The following is a 16,588-nucleotide window of genomic DNA, read 5'->3' as shown; positions in this document are numbered from 1 at the left end:
ATAACAATAACATATTGTTTAATAATTTCTTTACTTACATTTTGCATGTATATATGTATATATATATATATATATATTATCTATATAGTATATAATAAATATAGGTTTTCTTAAATGTATTTATAAGTACACAGTATTAATTTGATTAAATACCGTTGTTGGAAAAATCAATAAAAAGCAGCAACATTTATTATTACTTGTACTTTTATTTAATAGTAAATATTACAGTATAAAGTTTTGCATTATTTGAAGTATTTAAAAGTATCAGTTCTTTATTCTTTAGTTTTGTTTTCTAACATTTAATTTCTTAGGAAGTATTATTATGTCAAGACTTTAACATAATATTGAATCTGTATTTAACGACTAAAAAAACTATATATAGAGAAATTTATACATGAAAATATTATTATCTGAAGGATATAGCAATATGAATAATAAAAATTGTCGCGTATGAAGGGGGAAGTTGAGTAAAGTATATTATTATTGAGAAGATTGTAAGACTATAGACGTTCTATGATCGACAGTCTCTCTCAAGAGTTCATGCACTATAATATTTTTCTGAGAAAATATTTTTATTGTAATATTATCTAAAATAATAGATAATAAAATCGTTTATCGAGTTGAAACTATCAATTGTAGACGTATATTTTAAAGAAATTATTATATATTATGGAATATATATCTGAGATTTTTCATGTTTTATTGTTTAAAATAAAATAAATACTGAATATTATATAATTTCTATAAAATAAATTATGAGCACACACTTTCTCTGGAGAACAGACATTAATAACTTTGATAATAGTAAACAGAAAATTAAAAATGCAAATATTAGATTTTACATTTAAAATATTAATGATTTGTGGGTGCTGGATACCAAATTCCTGGACGACACCGTACAAACGGTTAGTTTATCACGTATACACTATTTTCATAATGCTACTTATACATACGTTTATGCTCTCACAATTGATGGATCTAATTTTGATCGTGGACAATGCCGATGATTTTACTGATAATTTCTACATGCTACTTGCAATGATCGTTTCTTGTTGTAAGATGTTCACTCTATTGATGAACCGGAATAATATTGCAATGCTAATCGATATTCTTGTCAAAAAACCATGTAGGCCGGTCCAATCTGATGAAATTGAAATTCAACAGAAATTCGATAAGCTTATACAGTGAGTATTTATTATATAACAATTTTTGACTTATAAAATCAAATTATATATATATAAAAACATGTATATCACATTTAATAATTAATTTGAAAATATAAGTATCAAATAATTTTAACAATAAAGTTTATTTACTTGTTAATTTTGTTTAACGTGTCTAATAATTTACATTTTATGGCTTAATATAATTATTTATAATAATATTAATTATATAAATTTTTATAATTAAGTAAATTATACGTTCATGTAACTTTAAACGCAATTTTATATATACATATAATATAAATTTGTAAATAATTTATTAATACAAATTTAATATAAATTTATTAAAACTATGTGATATTATTATATATTATGCCATCTTTTGACTATAACAAATTTGTATCTATACAACTACAAAAGTGCAAAGTTATTCAAAGATATCCAAATAATGATTGGATGAAAAACAAAACAAAAAAATCTCTGTAGTAACCTTACAGGACAAATACACTTTACTACGCAATTCTGGTTGAGACAACATGTGTGTGCATAGCAGTAACATCATTGCTGACAGAATTCAGTAAAAGAAGATTGACATTCAGAGCATGGTTGCCATTCAACTATTCCTCATCATCATTATTCTATATTGTATATGTTCACCAGTTGATAGGACTGACAGCCGGGTCTGTTCTTCATGTGGCATGCGATGGTCTGATATGTGGACTACTAATGCATGTTTGTTGTCAAATAGAAATAATTGAATGCCGTTTGCGAAAAGTTGCAAACAATCAAAATAGTCTTAATGAATCTATCCTGCAACATAATTATATATTCAAGTTAGTTTTACACAACTAATATCGCGTATAAAAATATTTTATATTTATTTAGTAATTATATCACAGTATAAATATGTCACAGTATATTTCTGTGTGTGTGTGTGTGTGTGTGTGTGTGTGTGTGTGTGTGTGTGTGTTATTAAAAAAAAATAAATTATTATAAGATTTTTGAAATATTTATATTTTAATAATATTATATTTGAATATTTATATTTAATTATAATTTATTTATGATTTCATCTTATTTTTCATACGTGATTTTTTTCTTTAACGTGATTCTTTGCATAATTTTAATAATTCTCACGACGCTTAAAATATTGATATTGTAAATATTGATATTGATATTGTATTTAACTGTTTAAAAAATTATAATATATAATTAACATATATTAATAATTACATAAATTTGATTTCAATTTTAGCTTTGCTTGGTTAGTAAATGAAAAATTTCGAATGACTATTGTTATACAGTTTATTGTGAGTACATTGGTAGTATGTTTCAATCTATATCAATTTACGAAGTCAATTACAAAATATATGCAATTAATAATGTATATGGGCTGCATGTTATCGCAAATCTTTTTTTATTGCTGGTATGGTAATGAAGTTAAATTAAAAGTAGGTATTTTTAAAACATACCTTTATTACTTGATATGTAATATTAGATGTTGTATAAAAATTAAATGAATAAATTCTGAATTATTAAATATAGAGTCGACAACTAGTCGATAGCATATTCGAAATGGAATGGTTTGAATTAAACAAGTATACCAAACAATCTTTATTAATGATTATGAAACGAAGTTCAAGACCAATCGAGCTTACTAGTGCTTATGTTATCTCTATGAATCTTGATTCATTCGTGAGTGTTAGTATTAAAATTCATTGTTCATTAATAACTGAGAGTGTAAGTTCTAATGTCAAATTTGCACGAACTAATTTTCTTTAATAAAAGACATCAAGTTAAATTCAATTAAAAATAAAATTAATTATTTTTTATATAAAAAATAATATTAAATATAACATATATATTTAAAAATAAAAAATTAAATGTTATTTTACATATTTCCTTTAAAAGTTTTAATCTAATATAATATAATATTGTATATATTTAATATATATTTAATTTAGTGTAAATAATATTAACAATATTAATTCCAGATACTTAAAACATCGTATTCGGCTTACAACATACTAAAACAAATGTAAAAACGTCAGAAATATAAAGTAGAAAAAGAATTATAGTTTATTCTTTTTCCCAATACAAATTTGTATTAATATGCTTACAGTAACACGGATTTGTATCATTACTATATGCGTAAGCATAAGTAAAAATATTAAAACAGTTAAATAATTTTATTTGATATTGATACATAATTCATGTAATATTATTATGACATTTAAACAGAAAGAGTTAAAAAGAATTTAAAAATTAAAGAAGATTAAAGAATTTAAAAATATTTTATAGAATCTTATATAGTTATAGAATCTTAGATTTTTTTACTATACCGATAATGCAATATTGTTTTTATTGTCTCTTTTTCTCTTATCAAAATGTATTCGTATGGATTTAAATATTACTTTATCATAAGTTAAACTCATACACGTGTCTGCATAGATTAATAGAAATCAGAAAGTAGCAGAAATCAATACAAGGAAGAAAATTTGTCATCCATCACAAATTATCAATAATTCACGTCCTTGAATTAAATATCTTTCTGTTCGATGTATACGACTTATCGATATTAATATTTTATGAAGAGTAAGTGCGCAGAATTCGATTCACCATGTGAGGGTTATTATATTTTATTTCTCGATTTCTAACATGTAATATCGTGAAACATAATTCTCATAAAGTATCATTATATTACAATATCTTCTCAAGCCGTGTTTAGCCGACTATACAAAGATAGTATTATGTGAAGAAAGCAATTGCAACATGAATAATAAAAATTATCAAAGAGAAACAGTTGGAAATAAATTGTGTTATTGCCGGAAGTTCATGGGACTATAAACAGACATTTGATGATCAGTTTGTCGTAAGATTTTATTGTCAAATTATTTAAAAAATAATTTTTCTTATAATATAAACTTTTTTATAATATTACCTAATAAAACGTAATTTAAGAAAATTGTTTAAGATGTAATTTAGTTATCAATTTATACACGTACACATTATTATATAGATTTGTGCAATAATTTGATGAATAATTTTGCTATATTATACTTAACTTTTAATACTTAAAATTTTTAATTAAGTAAAATAAAAAATAATTCTGTATTTATAAAATTGTCAGAATTTTAAATACACAAATGATATGTGTTGTGTGTGTATTTGTATGTATAAAGATATAGAGTAAATAATAATTAATATAAAATAATATAAAATAATATAAAATAGAATAATTTATTGTAATTCTTTTCATAAAGGAGAAACACATCAATTTATAACATCGAAGAAAATATATTAAAAAAATGTTTATTCTGGCATTTACTTTTAAAATATTGATGATTTGTGGTTGTGGACTACTACATTCCTGGAAAACACCATATAAACGGTTAGTTTATTGTGTTTACACTATTTTCATAATGTTATTAATTCATTCATTTATGCTATCACAATTGGTGGATCTTATTATGATCGTGGACAATTCCAACGATTTTACCGATAATTTCTATGTTTTACTCGCTATGATTGTTTCTTGCTGTAAGATGTTCGCTTTGTTAATAAATCGCAACAATATTGTAACTTTAATCGAGACTCTTATGAGTAAACCATTCCGACCTGTTGAACCCGACGAAGTGAAGATTCAACAGAAATTTGAAAAGCTCATACAGTAAGCATTCGTGAATTAGCAGTTGTCACTACTTTGTTGGAAATATAACAATATATATATATATAAAATTAAAATAATTGCTGCTGTTATATTAAACTTGTCTTTATTTTATGTAAACAAATCAAATAATATACAACGCTCAAATTGATGAAAATATTAAACGAATAATAAGTGAAACGCGAAAACGTCTAGTCATTTTACAGATCAAATACGCTTCATTATTTTATTTTGGTTGAGACGTGTTTATCCGTTACCGTGACATCGTTGCTGACAGAGTTTAGGAAAGGAAATTTGACATTCCGAGCATGGCTGCCATTCGATTATTCTTCGCCGCTATGTTTTTTTCTCGTATACGCTCATCAATTGATAAGTTTTACAATTGGATCTGTACACCATGTGGCTTGCGACAGTCTCATATGCGGATTTCTGGTGCACATTTGCTGTCAAATAGAAATACTGGAACATCGTTTGAGAAAAAGTGCACGTGATCCTAACATTCTTCGCGAGTGTGTTCTTCAACACAACCATATATTCAAGTTTGTTATTATAAGTAACATTAGAAATAAATATATTTTCCATTATTAATGTATATGACATGTTTATTTATAGCACAAAATATCTATTATTTAAAAATAAGAAATTTTATATTTACGAAAATATAATATTTTTATTAGATATATATTTTCTTTCGAAGTAAATATAGATATTACACGTACTTTCTAAATAAACTTTCAAATACATATTTCTAATAGATTTTTTATTGTTTTGTTGTAATTCATACGCGATTCTTTTAACTGTCTAACTATTTATATATCTTTATACTATATTGTTTCCTTTTCCTTTATTTTCGAATTAGATATTAAAATATTATATTTTATTAATTTTAGATTTGCTAATGTAGTAAATGAGAAGTTCAAACTAACTATATTTCTCCAGTTTGTTGTCAGTACATTGGTGATGTGCTTTAATCTGTATCAATTTACCAAGTCAACAGCGTTAAAAACAAAATATATGCAATTAATATTGTATACGTGTTCCATGTTATCACAAATCTTTTTTTACTGCTGGTACGGGAATGAAGTTAAATTGAGAGTATGTGTGATTTTAAAATAGATATATTTTTATTTAAATATTTATAATTAACATAAATCATATAAATAAAATAAACAATTAATAAAGTTAAATAGAAATAAATAATTAAAATAAAGACTAATTGAAATAAATAAAATACTGAATTGTTACATGTAGAGTCGGCAGTTGGTGAATAATGTGTTCGAAATGGAATGGTTTAATTTAGATGGAAATGCTCAGAAAACTTTATTAATGATTGTAAAGCGGGCTACAATACCAATCGAATTTACGAGTGCTTGTGTTATTTCTATGAACTTGGATTCATTTGTGGGTGTCAGTATCGATATCTATTATATGTTTAAGCAGAGCTCATAAATAATCTTCTAATATCAAATATCAATATGTTAATATGTTTAATTAAGCTTTCTTTATGAAAAAAATTTAATAAATATATTAATAAAAAATTGCTAATATTAATATTGATTTAAATATTTAGTATGTTTATTAGAAAGGAATTTATTATGATTAATGATGTATTAGTTATATCTTTAGAGTATGGGAAAGAAATTAATAAACAAATTTCTACATAATAATTTGTTTTAAACAACATTAGCTAATATCGTAATAATATAATAATTTAGTAATTGTTTCTGTTGTAGTTGCTCAAGACATCATATTCAGCTTATAATATACTTAAACAAACGCAAGAATAATACATAGTAGAATAAAAATATTAATGATATATTACGTAATGTAAATTTATATCACAAATCTGTGCATATGAAAATCATAAGGTATATATGAACAATTTTATTTAATAATCAACTCTTGTAGAATTGATATCAGAAGAAAAAAAGAAGTTGACTAAAATATTGATTGATTATATGATAATTTTAAGACAAATTTATAGACTTACGTTTTAATGTTTAAACAGATTTTATTTACATATATTAATGTGTGTAACATGATTATAATTATATTTGTAGAAGTTACATACATGAGTGTAAAATTAGAAATTGTAGTGACAGGGATCAATATAAGAGAATTAATAGGAAACAAATAGGAAGAGAAAATGTTGCCTATGTTGGAAATGGATATAATAAATTGACATTTTTATTTAAATATTTTCAAGTAGGTAGTATTTCTTAGAATATTAAATATTTCTTGGTAGAAGCCTGGGAGTTACCAATGTCAATATTTTATGTAGCGTTCGGTTATGTAAGGTTTATGCGACATTATTTTTTCCCTTTCGTAACGTTTCTTAACATATAATTTATTTCAAAAGTATTAGTAAAATATTTAATATACTACAGACAAAGTTTGTGTTTAACATCTATGCTGCACATGGAGGACGTTACAAATTAAATATTAAAAATCGTATAAGGAGGGACAAGATAAAGCATATCTTTGCTAGAAATATGTAAATCTATAGACATTCGTTCTTTTAAACAGTTTATTCAAAAGATATTATTATTACTCGTACAAGCAATTTTATCGTAACATTGCTCAAAATTTCAAGATAAAATTTTTGATAAAATTGTTAGTAAACAATTTTTCATGAAAAATCTCTGATAAACATGCTATTTATTTAAACAATATATTTAAAATGTTACATAACTAACGAAAAAATATAGAAAAATATACATACAGTTAAAAAGTATATATAAATTTTTTTCGTTAATTTTCACGGTTGTATGTAAATAAAATATCAAAAAATATAATATTAAAATGCAAGTATTAAATTCTACTTTTAAATTTCTAACTATTTGCGGCTGTTGGCGACCGGATTCTTGGACATCATCATTTAAACGTATAATTTACCATATACATACATTCTTCGTGTTTGTATTAATAAATACATTTACCTTATCACAATTACTGGATATTATTCTTACCGTCGATAATCCAGATGATTTTACTGATAATTTCTACATGTTGCTTGCAATGATTGTTTCTTGTTGTAAAATGCTTAGTATGTTGCTGAATCGTAAAAATATTGCAACATTAACCAATATTCTTATGGAGAAGCCATGCAAACCACTGGAACCGGAAGAAATGCAAATTTATCACAAATTTGATGAAAGTGTGCAGTAAGTATTATAAAAATAGTAAGTGTATTAAAAAATTATACAATAATAATTATTTTAAATTGTTTAATTCTATTGAAGCATACAGGCAAGATATTAATATATAATTATATAAAATAAATTAATATATATTAATATAAAAATTTGAAATTTTAATTTTTTTATTAATGTTATTCATATCTTTCATATTTATTATTATATATATTTTATAATAAACTGAAATAGAATATTAAATTTACTATTAAAATTATATATATATATTTCTTATATATATATTATATTATATATATTATATTATATATTATATTATATATTATATTATATATTATATTATATAAGAAGAAATTATATAAGAAAAATAGCTAATTAATTTTAAACAAAACATTAATTAAATTACAAATAAAACGCGACAATGTCTATAGTTATTTTACAGAACAAATACGATACACTATGCCATTCTGGTTGAGACGACTGGTATATGCATTACGTTAACATCGTTACTCACGGACTTTAGATCACGAACATTGACATTCAGAGCCTGGTTACCATACGATTATTCATCACCAGTCTTATTTTATATTACATACGCTCACCAATTAATAAGTTTAATAGTCGGATCTGTTCTTCATATTGCTTGCGACGGCTTGATTATTGGATTTTTAGTACATATTTGTTGTCAGATCAAAATATTGGAATCTCGTCTGAGAAGAATAGCGCATGAACCTGATATTCTTTATGAATGCGTCCTGCAACACAATCGTATTTTTGAGTTTGTATTAATGTATAATATAATTAAAATAAGATGCAAAGATGCAAAGATTTTTTTAATATTGTTATGTCAACAAAAAGATATGAATGCAACTGCTATTTGTAGATATCAAAATAATTAATTATGTTTAATTACAGCTTTGCCATTATGGTTAATGCAAAATTCAGATTTACCATTGCTGTTCAATTTATGGTGAGCACATTGGTGATGTGCTTCAATCTATATCAATTCACCAGATCAACTACATCAAACGCGAAATATGTTCAGCTGATATTATATATGTGTAGCATGCTGACTCAAATCTTTTTTTATTGCTGGTATGGAAATGAGGTGAAAACAAAGGTATGTGATTTTTGAAGTAGCCATATAAACAAACAAATTATAGTAATTATTAGTTAAATTATGGCAATTAATTATATTTGTATAATTGGTATAATTGGTATAACTTGCATATTTTAATATCATTCTATCACAAATATAGAGTCGACAACTCATCGATAATATTTTTAAAATGAAATGGTACATGATGGATCAAAATATAAAAAAAGCTTTATTATTGATTATGAAACGTAGTATAATGCCCATTGAATTCACCAGCGCCTATATTGTTTCAATGAATCTTGATTCTTTCGTAGGTGTTAGTATATATAAAATACTTACTATTATCGCACAATTAATTGAACAGACTGACAGAATTTGATAAGTTGTATAAATTTAAATAAAGCAGTATAAATTTTTTTAGAACATATTATAAAAGTATAAAAGTGTTTTTAATAAAAATAAATATTATATTCAAACTTATGTTAAAATATTGAAATTATTTAGTCTTTATACATTCTTTATACATTCTTTTTTATAAAATTTTCAACTTTAAATCTTTTAATATTTTATTTATTTCTTGCAGTTGCTTAAAACATCATATTCAGCTTATAATATCTTGCAACAAATATAACAGAAAGTGGTATAATATAAACAATAATAACAATTTATTCTTACATTATTGTTTGTATTTAAATAATTTTAATAATATAAACAAAAATGTAATATAATTATAAATGTAATTTGTAATACAATTATAAATATTCTTATTGTACTTATGTAGTTTTTAATAGTTAAATAAAAAGGAAATAAGAGAATATTATATTATATTTATTATATTTATGTTTATATGATAATAATCCAGGAAAAGAAAAAATACATTATACAGTTTTATCTTATAATTTTTTTTCTACATATATTTTTCTTATATTGTCTTTATGTCTAATTCATAATAATATAATAATATTATTACGGTAATGTAAAAAATATATTATAAATATGATGTATCTTTTACATTATTGTTATCTATTAGCTATTATTATATCAGTGGACAATCTTTTTTATCTGTAAAGATATATTTATGTTATATTGATATTATAATTTTATAATAAAGATATTATAAATTTGATATGAATAAAGATATTATAATTTTATAAATATAGAAAAAAAGAGAGATTAGAATACTGTAAGTATTTTAAAATTATCAACAGTATTAACAAAAATTTTTATAAAAAATTTAAATATTTAGGAATTAAATATTATATAAATATAAACTATTCACATTAATATTTTATAAAGACAGGTTATAGTTGACTGTTCAATATTTGACTATCTTGTTCCATATCTTCTCTACACCACATAAAAAACATTGTTACATTTAAAGATATAATTACGTTATGTCGGTATAATAATTTTGCTACCATATACATATGTTGCATATTTTGATTCATGAAAAAAATATTTCACGAGGGGATATGTTTCGAGGGATACATTCTAAAATGAATAATGAAGTTACTCACCATAAGGGGTAGAAATATGAATAAAAAATGGATCCACATCTATGAAATTCGATCCGTAAAGCTATAGACTATTCCTCAGTCACTCTATAGATTTTGCTACGTACTATACTTACTTAGGCTATAATAACTTAGTATTCTTTGATATATCTTATAGCAAATATATTAATGTCCATTTATAATGTTTATAATAATCAGAACTTTTTAATTATAAATATAAGATATAAATAATATTTATAAATAATAAAAAATAAAGGAAATATCTAAATATAAGACACCTATAACAATAAAAAAAGAAAAAGTTCTTAATTGACGAATTGCAAACTTCACTTTTAAATAATTAATATAATTAATATAATTTTATTAAAAATTAATATATTGATATATTTAATTGTAATGCAATTAATATAAAATTAAATTGTAATACAATAATTAATATAATTATTAATCTTGTTAGTTATACAATAGTTTCTGCAATAATCAAGAGTATTATGTGTTTCACAGATCAAAAGACATAAAAAAATATAATCTTTTAAAATGCACATCCTTAAACTTTCCTTTAAACTTTTAACATTATTTGGTTGTTGGCGGCCAGATTCTTGGTCGTCTCTGTATAAACGCATAGCATATCACGTATATACAAGTATAATAATTTTTTCAATAAATACCTTTACGCTATCGCAATTGATGGATATAATCCTGACTGTGGATAATGCTGACGATTTTTCTGATAATTTTTTTGTATTAATTGGTATGCTTATTTCTTGTTGTAAATTGTTCATTTTGTTAATAAATCGCAAAAATATCATCAAACTGATCGATATACTAATGGAAAAACCATGTAGACCAGTTAGATCAACTGAAATGAAAATTTTATATAAATTTGATAAAGGCATACAGTAAGTATTAACAAATAAAATATTGTTTTATTAATACTATTAAAAATTTTTTAAATTTCTTAAATATTATTTTTAATCTTCAAATTTATTATAATTCATATAATTTTTTTTTATAATTCATTTAAATTTAATATTTTTAATGTAATTTATTATAGGAAAACATTATAGGAAATACATTAAAGAACTGAAATAAATTTCTTTTTTAAATTAGTAGAACTCAAGATATAAATAAAAAACTCATATGTAATCTTTCAAGATTATTTATTTAACAATTTATTTTTCAGAATTAATACTCGGCGTTTTATATATTTGACATTAATAACAATTTCAAGTATTGTATTGACATCTTTATCTAACTTCAGAAATAGAAAATTAACATATAGAGCATGGCTACCATTCGATTATTCGTCGACAGTATTATTCTGTCTGACTTACACTCATCAATTGATAAGTTTATTTGTCGCAGGATTCTTAAATATTGGTTGCGATACTCTTATTTGTGGATTATTAGTGCATATTTGTTGTCAAATTGAGATTTTGATTTATCGTCTGAGAAAGATTATATCTTATAGAGACAATCTTCGTGATTGCGTACATCAACATTATTATATCTTCAGGTTGAGTCTCATAATAGATTTTGCAAAATTTGCAATATAACATTTTTTAAATATTTATAGTATATGTTGTTGTAACATAACATTGTTTATAAATTTATTTTATTAAAATATAATGTTATAAAAACAAAATTGTTTTATTTTAGGCTTGTTTTTATTATAAATACAAAATTTAGACTGACTATTGCTATTCAATTTATAATGAGTACATTGGTGGTATGTTTTTGTCTTTATCAATTAAATAAAGTAACTGGAAAAGCCAAATTTGTTGAAATGACATTATATATGTTATGCATGTTAACGCAAATATTTTTCTACTGCTGGTATGGAAATGAAGTAAAGATAAAGGTAAAATAATTCACCATAATCATTAACATAAATATAATATGTTTTGAAATTGCAAATATAAAATATAATTATTCAAACATTTCCGTGATTAAAAAATACAATAATTATAATATAAGTAGGTATCTATACTTTTAAATTATATGTGTGCGTGCGTGCGTGCGTGTGTGTGTGCGCGCGCGCGCGCGCGTGTGTGTGTGTGTGTGTATGTGTGTCACATCTATTTAATTTTCGTTTCTTATATAAATGTTGTCTATAAATGTTGTTTATAAATATATTTTGTATATTTTATAGAGTACTGAAATGATCGATAATATTTTTAAAATGGAATGGCTGACATTGGATGAAAATAAAAAGAAGTCTCTAATAATAATAATGAGGCGAGCAATTGTGCCTATTCAAATAAACTGTGTTTATATTATTCCCATGAATCTTAATTCGTTTATGAGTGTTAGTATAAATAGTAGTTTATGAGTGTTATATATTATTAATATGAGTGTTATATATTATTAATATATTATATATATATATATTATTATATTTCATATTTTAAACTCTTTTCGTTGATAAATTTTATTTTCAAATATTCTTAAATTTAAATAATGATTTATAAAATGTTACAATTAATTATACTGTTAAAATATTTTTAATAAAATTTAAAGAAATTTTATTTAATATTAATTAATTAATAAATTATAAATACTGTTTATTAAAATATTTTAAATAATATAAATAAGTTGATACGTATTTACTGAAATCTAATTTTTATTGACAAAAAACGATAAGCTGTAAATTATTATATTAATATTTAAAAACAATTATAAAATTATTTTTATATTTCTAGATACTTAAGACGTCATATTCTACTTACAATTTGCTTCAGCAAATGCGGGAGTGATTGTGTAAAAAGCCATTGGCCTTTTAAATGGTATTAATGTGTGTTATATCACGAAACCAAGCCTAAGAAAAAACAGAAAAAAAAAATATATATATATATATATATTTGCAATTAATAATTAATGTTCACATTTATTATAAAAAATAAATAAAAATTAAATATTTAAATATTTAATTATTTAACAGCATATTTTCTTATTATTTTACATTTATTAACATATATTTCGTATATTTATATCTTATATTGTACTTTCTTGATTATTCTATAAATATTTATAAAATTATAAATATTTATAAAATATTTTATACCTACAACGGGAGTTAGAAATTGCAATGTCTAAAATCAATATGAAGAAAGAATACTGCAACTATCTAATAATATACAGAATGGTAATAATAAAGAAAGTGTTTCTAAGATAAAAGTAAGTAATATAGTTGAATTATTTTTATATCAAAATTTATGAATGTAATGTAGTTGATAATATTCATATTTTTCTTTTCTTGATATCGTATTTGTATCTGAAAACAGTGTTATTTTTAAAATATTAGTCAACGTATAAAGTTTCTCAGAGACCTATAATATCATATCAATGAAACTGTATTTATAGGATCAATGATTCAAACCCGACATTATGATAATAACATAATAGTATGGATAGCGAAATCTTAGAAGAAAAAAAATGGTGAAACGCTGCATAAACTTTTCATTATTGTCAGTCGTTTGACAACCGTCTTACTTGTCTTTTCTTGATTTATTTTATAGATGTCATCTTTAGAAATATTTCAATAAGTAAAGTTTTATGTGAAATTTTATCTAATATATCACAAAAAATTTTATTTATTTTGTATGATTAATTGTGTAAATATTATATAAAATTGTGGAGAAAATTTTAGTTACTTATGAACTATAAATATAAAGAGAAATAAAGATAAAAAAAAGATTGTGCGAAATAAAAAATGCGCGTCTTGCAATTAACTTTCAAGATTTTAACAATTACTGGATGTTGGCGGCCGCAGTCATGCTCGTCATGTATGCGTATAGTTTATGACACCTATACGGTTTTTATGATTATATTATTATATACTTTCTTGGTATCGCAATTTTTGGATATCATTTGGAATGTAAATAATGCAGAAGATTTTGCCGAAAATTTTTACGCCACGTTGGCGTCGGTTGTTTCTTGTTCTAAAATGCTCAGTTTGTTAGTAAATCGAGATAACATTAATACATTAACTAATGTACTCATCGAGAAACCATATAGACCATTGGAGATGGATGAAATGAAAATTCGATATAAATTTGATAGACTCATATAGTAAGTTTTTACAACGTAATAATAAAGATTATTTTGGAAAATAAATTAATTATATGTTTAAAATATTTTTAAAAAATATTTTGTATTTTTTATATTAAAAATAAGCATCTAATATTACGTAGCCTACTATTACGGTACCTAATTATTAATATACCTAATTATTAGAAATACATATGTTTTAATAATGTATTGTTAAACATCAGAAACTCTATTATACAAGTGAACATAACTATTTCCACAGTCATTTTGCAGTATCAACACACTTTGCTATACGATTTTGGTGGAAACAACGTGCCTATGCATCACCATAACGTCCTTATTCACGATGTTCAGAAAAGGGAACCTGACATACAGAGCATGGCTACCATACGACTATTATTCATCCACCATTGTATTTTGTCTTACCTATGCTCATCAACTTATTAGTCTGACGGCTGGATCGCTCATTAATGTGGCCTGTGATAGTCTTATCTGTGGATTGCTGGTGCATATTTGTTGTCAGATCGAGATCCTAGAATATCGATTGAGCAAGATATCAAATAATCATGATATTCTTCGCGATTGTGTACGTCACCACGACAATATATTTGAGTTAGTTGTTTTATCTGATTTTGTAAATATCTTGCATTTTATCGAGAAGCTAAAAATAACAAAATATGTATTAATAAAAAAGCATTTTTTATGTATATATTTTGTATACTTTGGCTTAATTTAAAACGTTTCAATAGATTTTCTTTATATTGTATTTTTTTATATTTTACATTAAATATTTTTTAAAAAATTTCCGAAAATAAAACGGTTAGCATCTTCATTTAATATGTATTTTATAGATATGCCATCAAATTGAACAAGAAATTCAGAATGACTATTGCTATGCAATTTGTAGTGAGTACATTGGTAGTATGCTCGAATTTGTATCAAATGACTAAATCAGAAACTTTAAATGCAAACTATCTTCCTTTACTATTGTATATGTCCTGTATGTTGACACAAATTTTTATTTATTGCTGGTACGGAAACGAAGTAAAATTAAAGGTGCTTAATCAATTTATTCTGCATATTTTTATTTTAAAAAAAGCAAATATTTATAATAATAATTTTATTATATTTATAATTTTGTACTAAAATTTATATTTACGTGATAATATAATATTTACGTGATAATATAATATTTTATAATTAAAATACATAAATCTGAAAGGTTAATGGTACTTCTTTGTTTTTTTAAATATAGAGCACTCAGCTGCTTCAAAACATATTCTCGATGGATTGGATAACATTGGACAGACATGTTAAAGAAAGCTTATTAATAATAATGAATCGTGCAGCAGTACCGATAGAATTTACTAGTGCTTACATACTTTCTATGAATCTCGATTCTTTTGTTGGGGTTAGTAAAAAACTTAATTCATTATGTTATTATTAATGACAAATTTTTACTTTTAAGTAGAATATGTTATTTATCATCGGAAAATAAACAATTAAATAATTTATAAACAATTATTTTAAAAATATCAGTAATTTTGAACAATATTATGATAATAGTTATGCAAGCATATTAAACAAATTTAAAAGTTATAAGATGAATTATTAAGTTTCATATACTTGTTGCAGATACTTAAGACATCATATTCAGCTTATAATATATTAAAACAAGTGTAGCAATCGTAAGTAAAAGATATAAAAAAATTAAAATTATTATATCTTTTAATATATATATTCTCATTATTAACAGATTTTAATAGAACTTTGCATCGCAGTTAGTATTGCGTCCATGGACAATAGCAATTATTTATAATACATTCTATTATAATTATATATATATATATATATATATATATTTAATAAATTTTTATCTATTATATTGGAGAATAGTATTTAAAGTTTTTAAAAATAAGTATCTCAATATATATAATAACAAA

At 23.1% G+C, this 16,588-nt stretch overlaps 5 protein-coding genes and 2 long non-coding RNA genes across 7 annotated transcripts; 5 read left to right on the top strand and 2 right to left on the bottom strand.

The window, feature by feature from the left end:
* The first annotated feature begins 768 nt into the window (after nucleotides 1-768).
* LOC105429283 (4-vinylanisole receptor-like) lies at nucleotides 769-3,205 on the top strand. Its single transcript, XM_089077146.1, has 5 exons — nucleotides 769-1,184; nucleotides 1,661-1,996; nucleotides 2,419-2,614; nucleotides 2,709-2,864; nucleotides 3,158-3,205. The coding sequence occupies exons 1-5, from the start codon at nucleotides 823-825 to the stop codon at nucleotides 3,203-3,205; spliced, it is 1,098 nt and encodes a 365-aa protein (XP_088933272.1). The 5' UTR covers nucleotides 769-822.
* Nucleotides 1,845-8,637, bottom strand: LOC148936654 (uncharacterized). Its single transcript, XR_016139328.1, has 3 exons — nucleotides 8,497-8,637; nucleotides 7,800-7,944; nucleotides 1,845-1,973 (listed from the first exon to the last, which is right to left on the bottom strand). It is a non-coding gene; the product is annotated as an uncharacterized LOC148936654 (long non-coding RNA).
* Nucleotides 4,368-6,689, top strand: LOC148936655 (4-vinylanisole receptor-like). The gene is made up of 5 exons (XM_089077143.1): nucleotides 4,368-4,833; nucleotides 5,037-5,369; nucleotides 5,721-5,925; nucleotides 6,082-6,237; nucleotides 6,564-6,689. The coding sequence occupies exons 1-5, from the start codon at nucleotides 4,472-4,474 to the stop codon at nucleotides 6,615-6,617; spliced, it is 1,110 nt and encodes a 369-aa protein (XP_088933269.1). The 5' UTR covers nucleotides 4,368-4,471; the 3' UTR covers nucleotides 6,618-6,689.
* LOC105429288 (odorant receptor 46a-like) lies at nucleotides 6,961-9,904 on the top strand. Its single transcript, XM_011642157.3, has 5 exons — nucleotides 6,961-7,994; nucleotides 8,425-8,760; nucleotides 8,898-9,102; nucleotides 9,242-9,397; nucleotides 9,665-9,904. Exons 1-5 carry the CDS (start codon nucleotides 7,633-7,635, stop codon nucleotides 9,710-9,712), a joined length of 1,107 nt encoding a protein of 368 aa, XP_011640459.1. The 5' UTR covers nucleotides 6,961-7,632; the 3' UTR covers nucleotides 9,713-9,904.
* A 1,164-nt stretch (nucleotides 9,905-11,068) lies between these two features.
* LOC148936653 (4-vinylanisole receptor-like) lies at nucleotides 11,069-13,437 on the top strand. The gene is made up of 5 exons (XM_089077145.1): nucleotides 11,069-11,494; nucleotides 11,779-12,111; nucleotides 12,255-12,456; nucleotides 12,748-12,903; nucleotides 13,298-13,437. Exons 1-5 carry the CDS (start codon nucleotides 11,133-11,135, stop codon nucleotides 13,349-13,351), a joined length of 1,107 nt encoding a protein of 368 aa, XP_088933271.1. The 5' UTR covers nucleotides 11,069-11,132; the 3' UTR covers nucleotides 13,352-13,437.
* Nucleotides 11,315-15,333, bottom strand: LOC148936652 (uncharacterized). Its single transcript, XR_016139329.1, has 3 exons — nucleotides 15,072-15,333; nucleotides 13,325-13,413; nucleotides 11,315-11,454 (listed from the first exon to the last, which is right to left on the bottom strand). It is a non-coding gene; the product is annotated as an uncharacterized LOC148936652 (long non-coding RNA).
* On the top strand, nucleotides 14,308-16,328 carry LOC105429287 (4-vinylanisole receptor-like). Its single transcript, XM_089077144.1, has 5 exons — nucleotides 14,308-14,666; nucleotides 14,919-15,257; nucleotides 15,497-15,701; nucleotides 15,901-16,056; nucleotides 16,281-16,328. The coding sequence occupies exons 1-5, from the start codon at nucleotides 14,308-14,310 to the stop codon at nucleotides 16,326-16,328; spliced, it is 1,107 nt and encodes a 368-aa protein (XP_088933270.1).
* Nucleotides 16,329-16,588: the final 260 nt, after the last annotated feature.

The sequence above is a fragment of the Pogonomyrmex barbatus genome, unplaced genomic scaffold (assembly GCF_055798465.1).
Source record: "Pogonomyrmex barbatus isolate J1 unplaced genomic scaffold, ASM5579846v1 scaffold2, whole genome shotgun sequence".
In the NCBI taxonomy this organism is placed as follows: domain Eukaryota; kingdom Metazoa; phylum Arthropoda; class Insecta; order Hymenoptera; family Formicidae; genus Pogonomyrmex; species Pogonomyrmex barbatus.
The sequence above is the reverse complement of the archived record's forward strand: the minus strand, read 5'-3'. Positions and strand labels throughout refer to the sequence as shown.

Coding starts and splice junctions, on each gene's coding strand:
- LOC105429283 (XM_089077146.1), top strand. CDS start 823: ATGCAAATATTAGATTTTACATTTAAAATATTAATGATTTGTGGGTGC. Junction 1,997..2,418: donor CAACATAATTATATATTCAA/GTTAGTTTTACA, acceptor TTTCAATTTTAG/CTTTGCTTGGTTAGTAAATG. Junction 2,615..2,708: donor GTAATGAAGTTAAATTAAAA/GTAGGTATTTTT, acceptor TATTAAATATAG/AGTCGACAACTAGTCGATAG.
- LOC148936655 (XM_089077143.1), top strand. CDS start 4,472: ATGTTTATTCTGGCATTTACTTTTAAAATATTGATGATTTGTGGTTGT. Junction 4,834..5,036: donor AAATTTGAAAAGCTCATACA/GTAAGCATTCGT, acceptor GTCATTTTACAG/ATCAAATACGCTTCATTATT. Junction 5,926..6,081: donor GGAATGAAGTTAAATTGAGA/GTATGTGTGATT, acceptor TGTTACATGTAG/AGTCGGCAGTTGGTGAATAA.
- LOC105429288 (XM_011642157.3), top strand. CDS start 7,633: ATGCAAGTATTAAATTCTACTTTTAAATTTCTAACTATTTGCGGCTGT. Junction 7,995..8,424: donor AAATTTGATGAAAGTGTGCA/GTAAGTATTATA, acceptor GTTATTTTACAG/AACAAATACGATACACTATG. Junction 8,761..8,897: donor CAACACAATCGTATTTTTGA/GTTTGTATTAAT, acceptor GTTTAATTACAG/CTTTGCCATTATGGTTAATG.
- LOC148936653 (XM_089077145.1), top strand. CDS start 11,133: ATGCACATCCTTAAACTTTCCTTTAAACTTTTAACATTATTTGGTTGT. Junction 11,495..11,778: donor AAATTTGATAAAGGCATACA/GTAAGTATTAAC, acceptor TTTATTTTTCAG/AATTAATACTCGGCGTTTTA. Junction 12,112..12,254: donor CAACATTATTATATCTTCAG/GTTGAGTCTCAT, acceptor GTTTTATTTTAG/GCTTGTTTTTATTATAAATA.
- LOC105429287 (XM_089077144.1), top strand. CDS start 14,308: ATGCGCGTCTTGCAATTAACTTTCAAGATTTTAACAATTACTGGATGT. Junction 14,667..14,918: donor AAATTTGATAGACTCATATA/GTAAGTTTTTAC, acceptor GTCATTTTGCAG/TATCAACACACTTTGCTATA. Junction 15,702..15,900: donor GAAACGAAGTAAAATTAAAG/GTGCTTAATCAA, acceptor TTTTAAATATAG/AGCACTCAGCTGCTTCAAAA.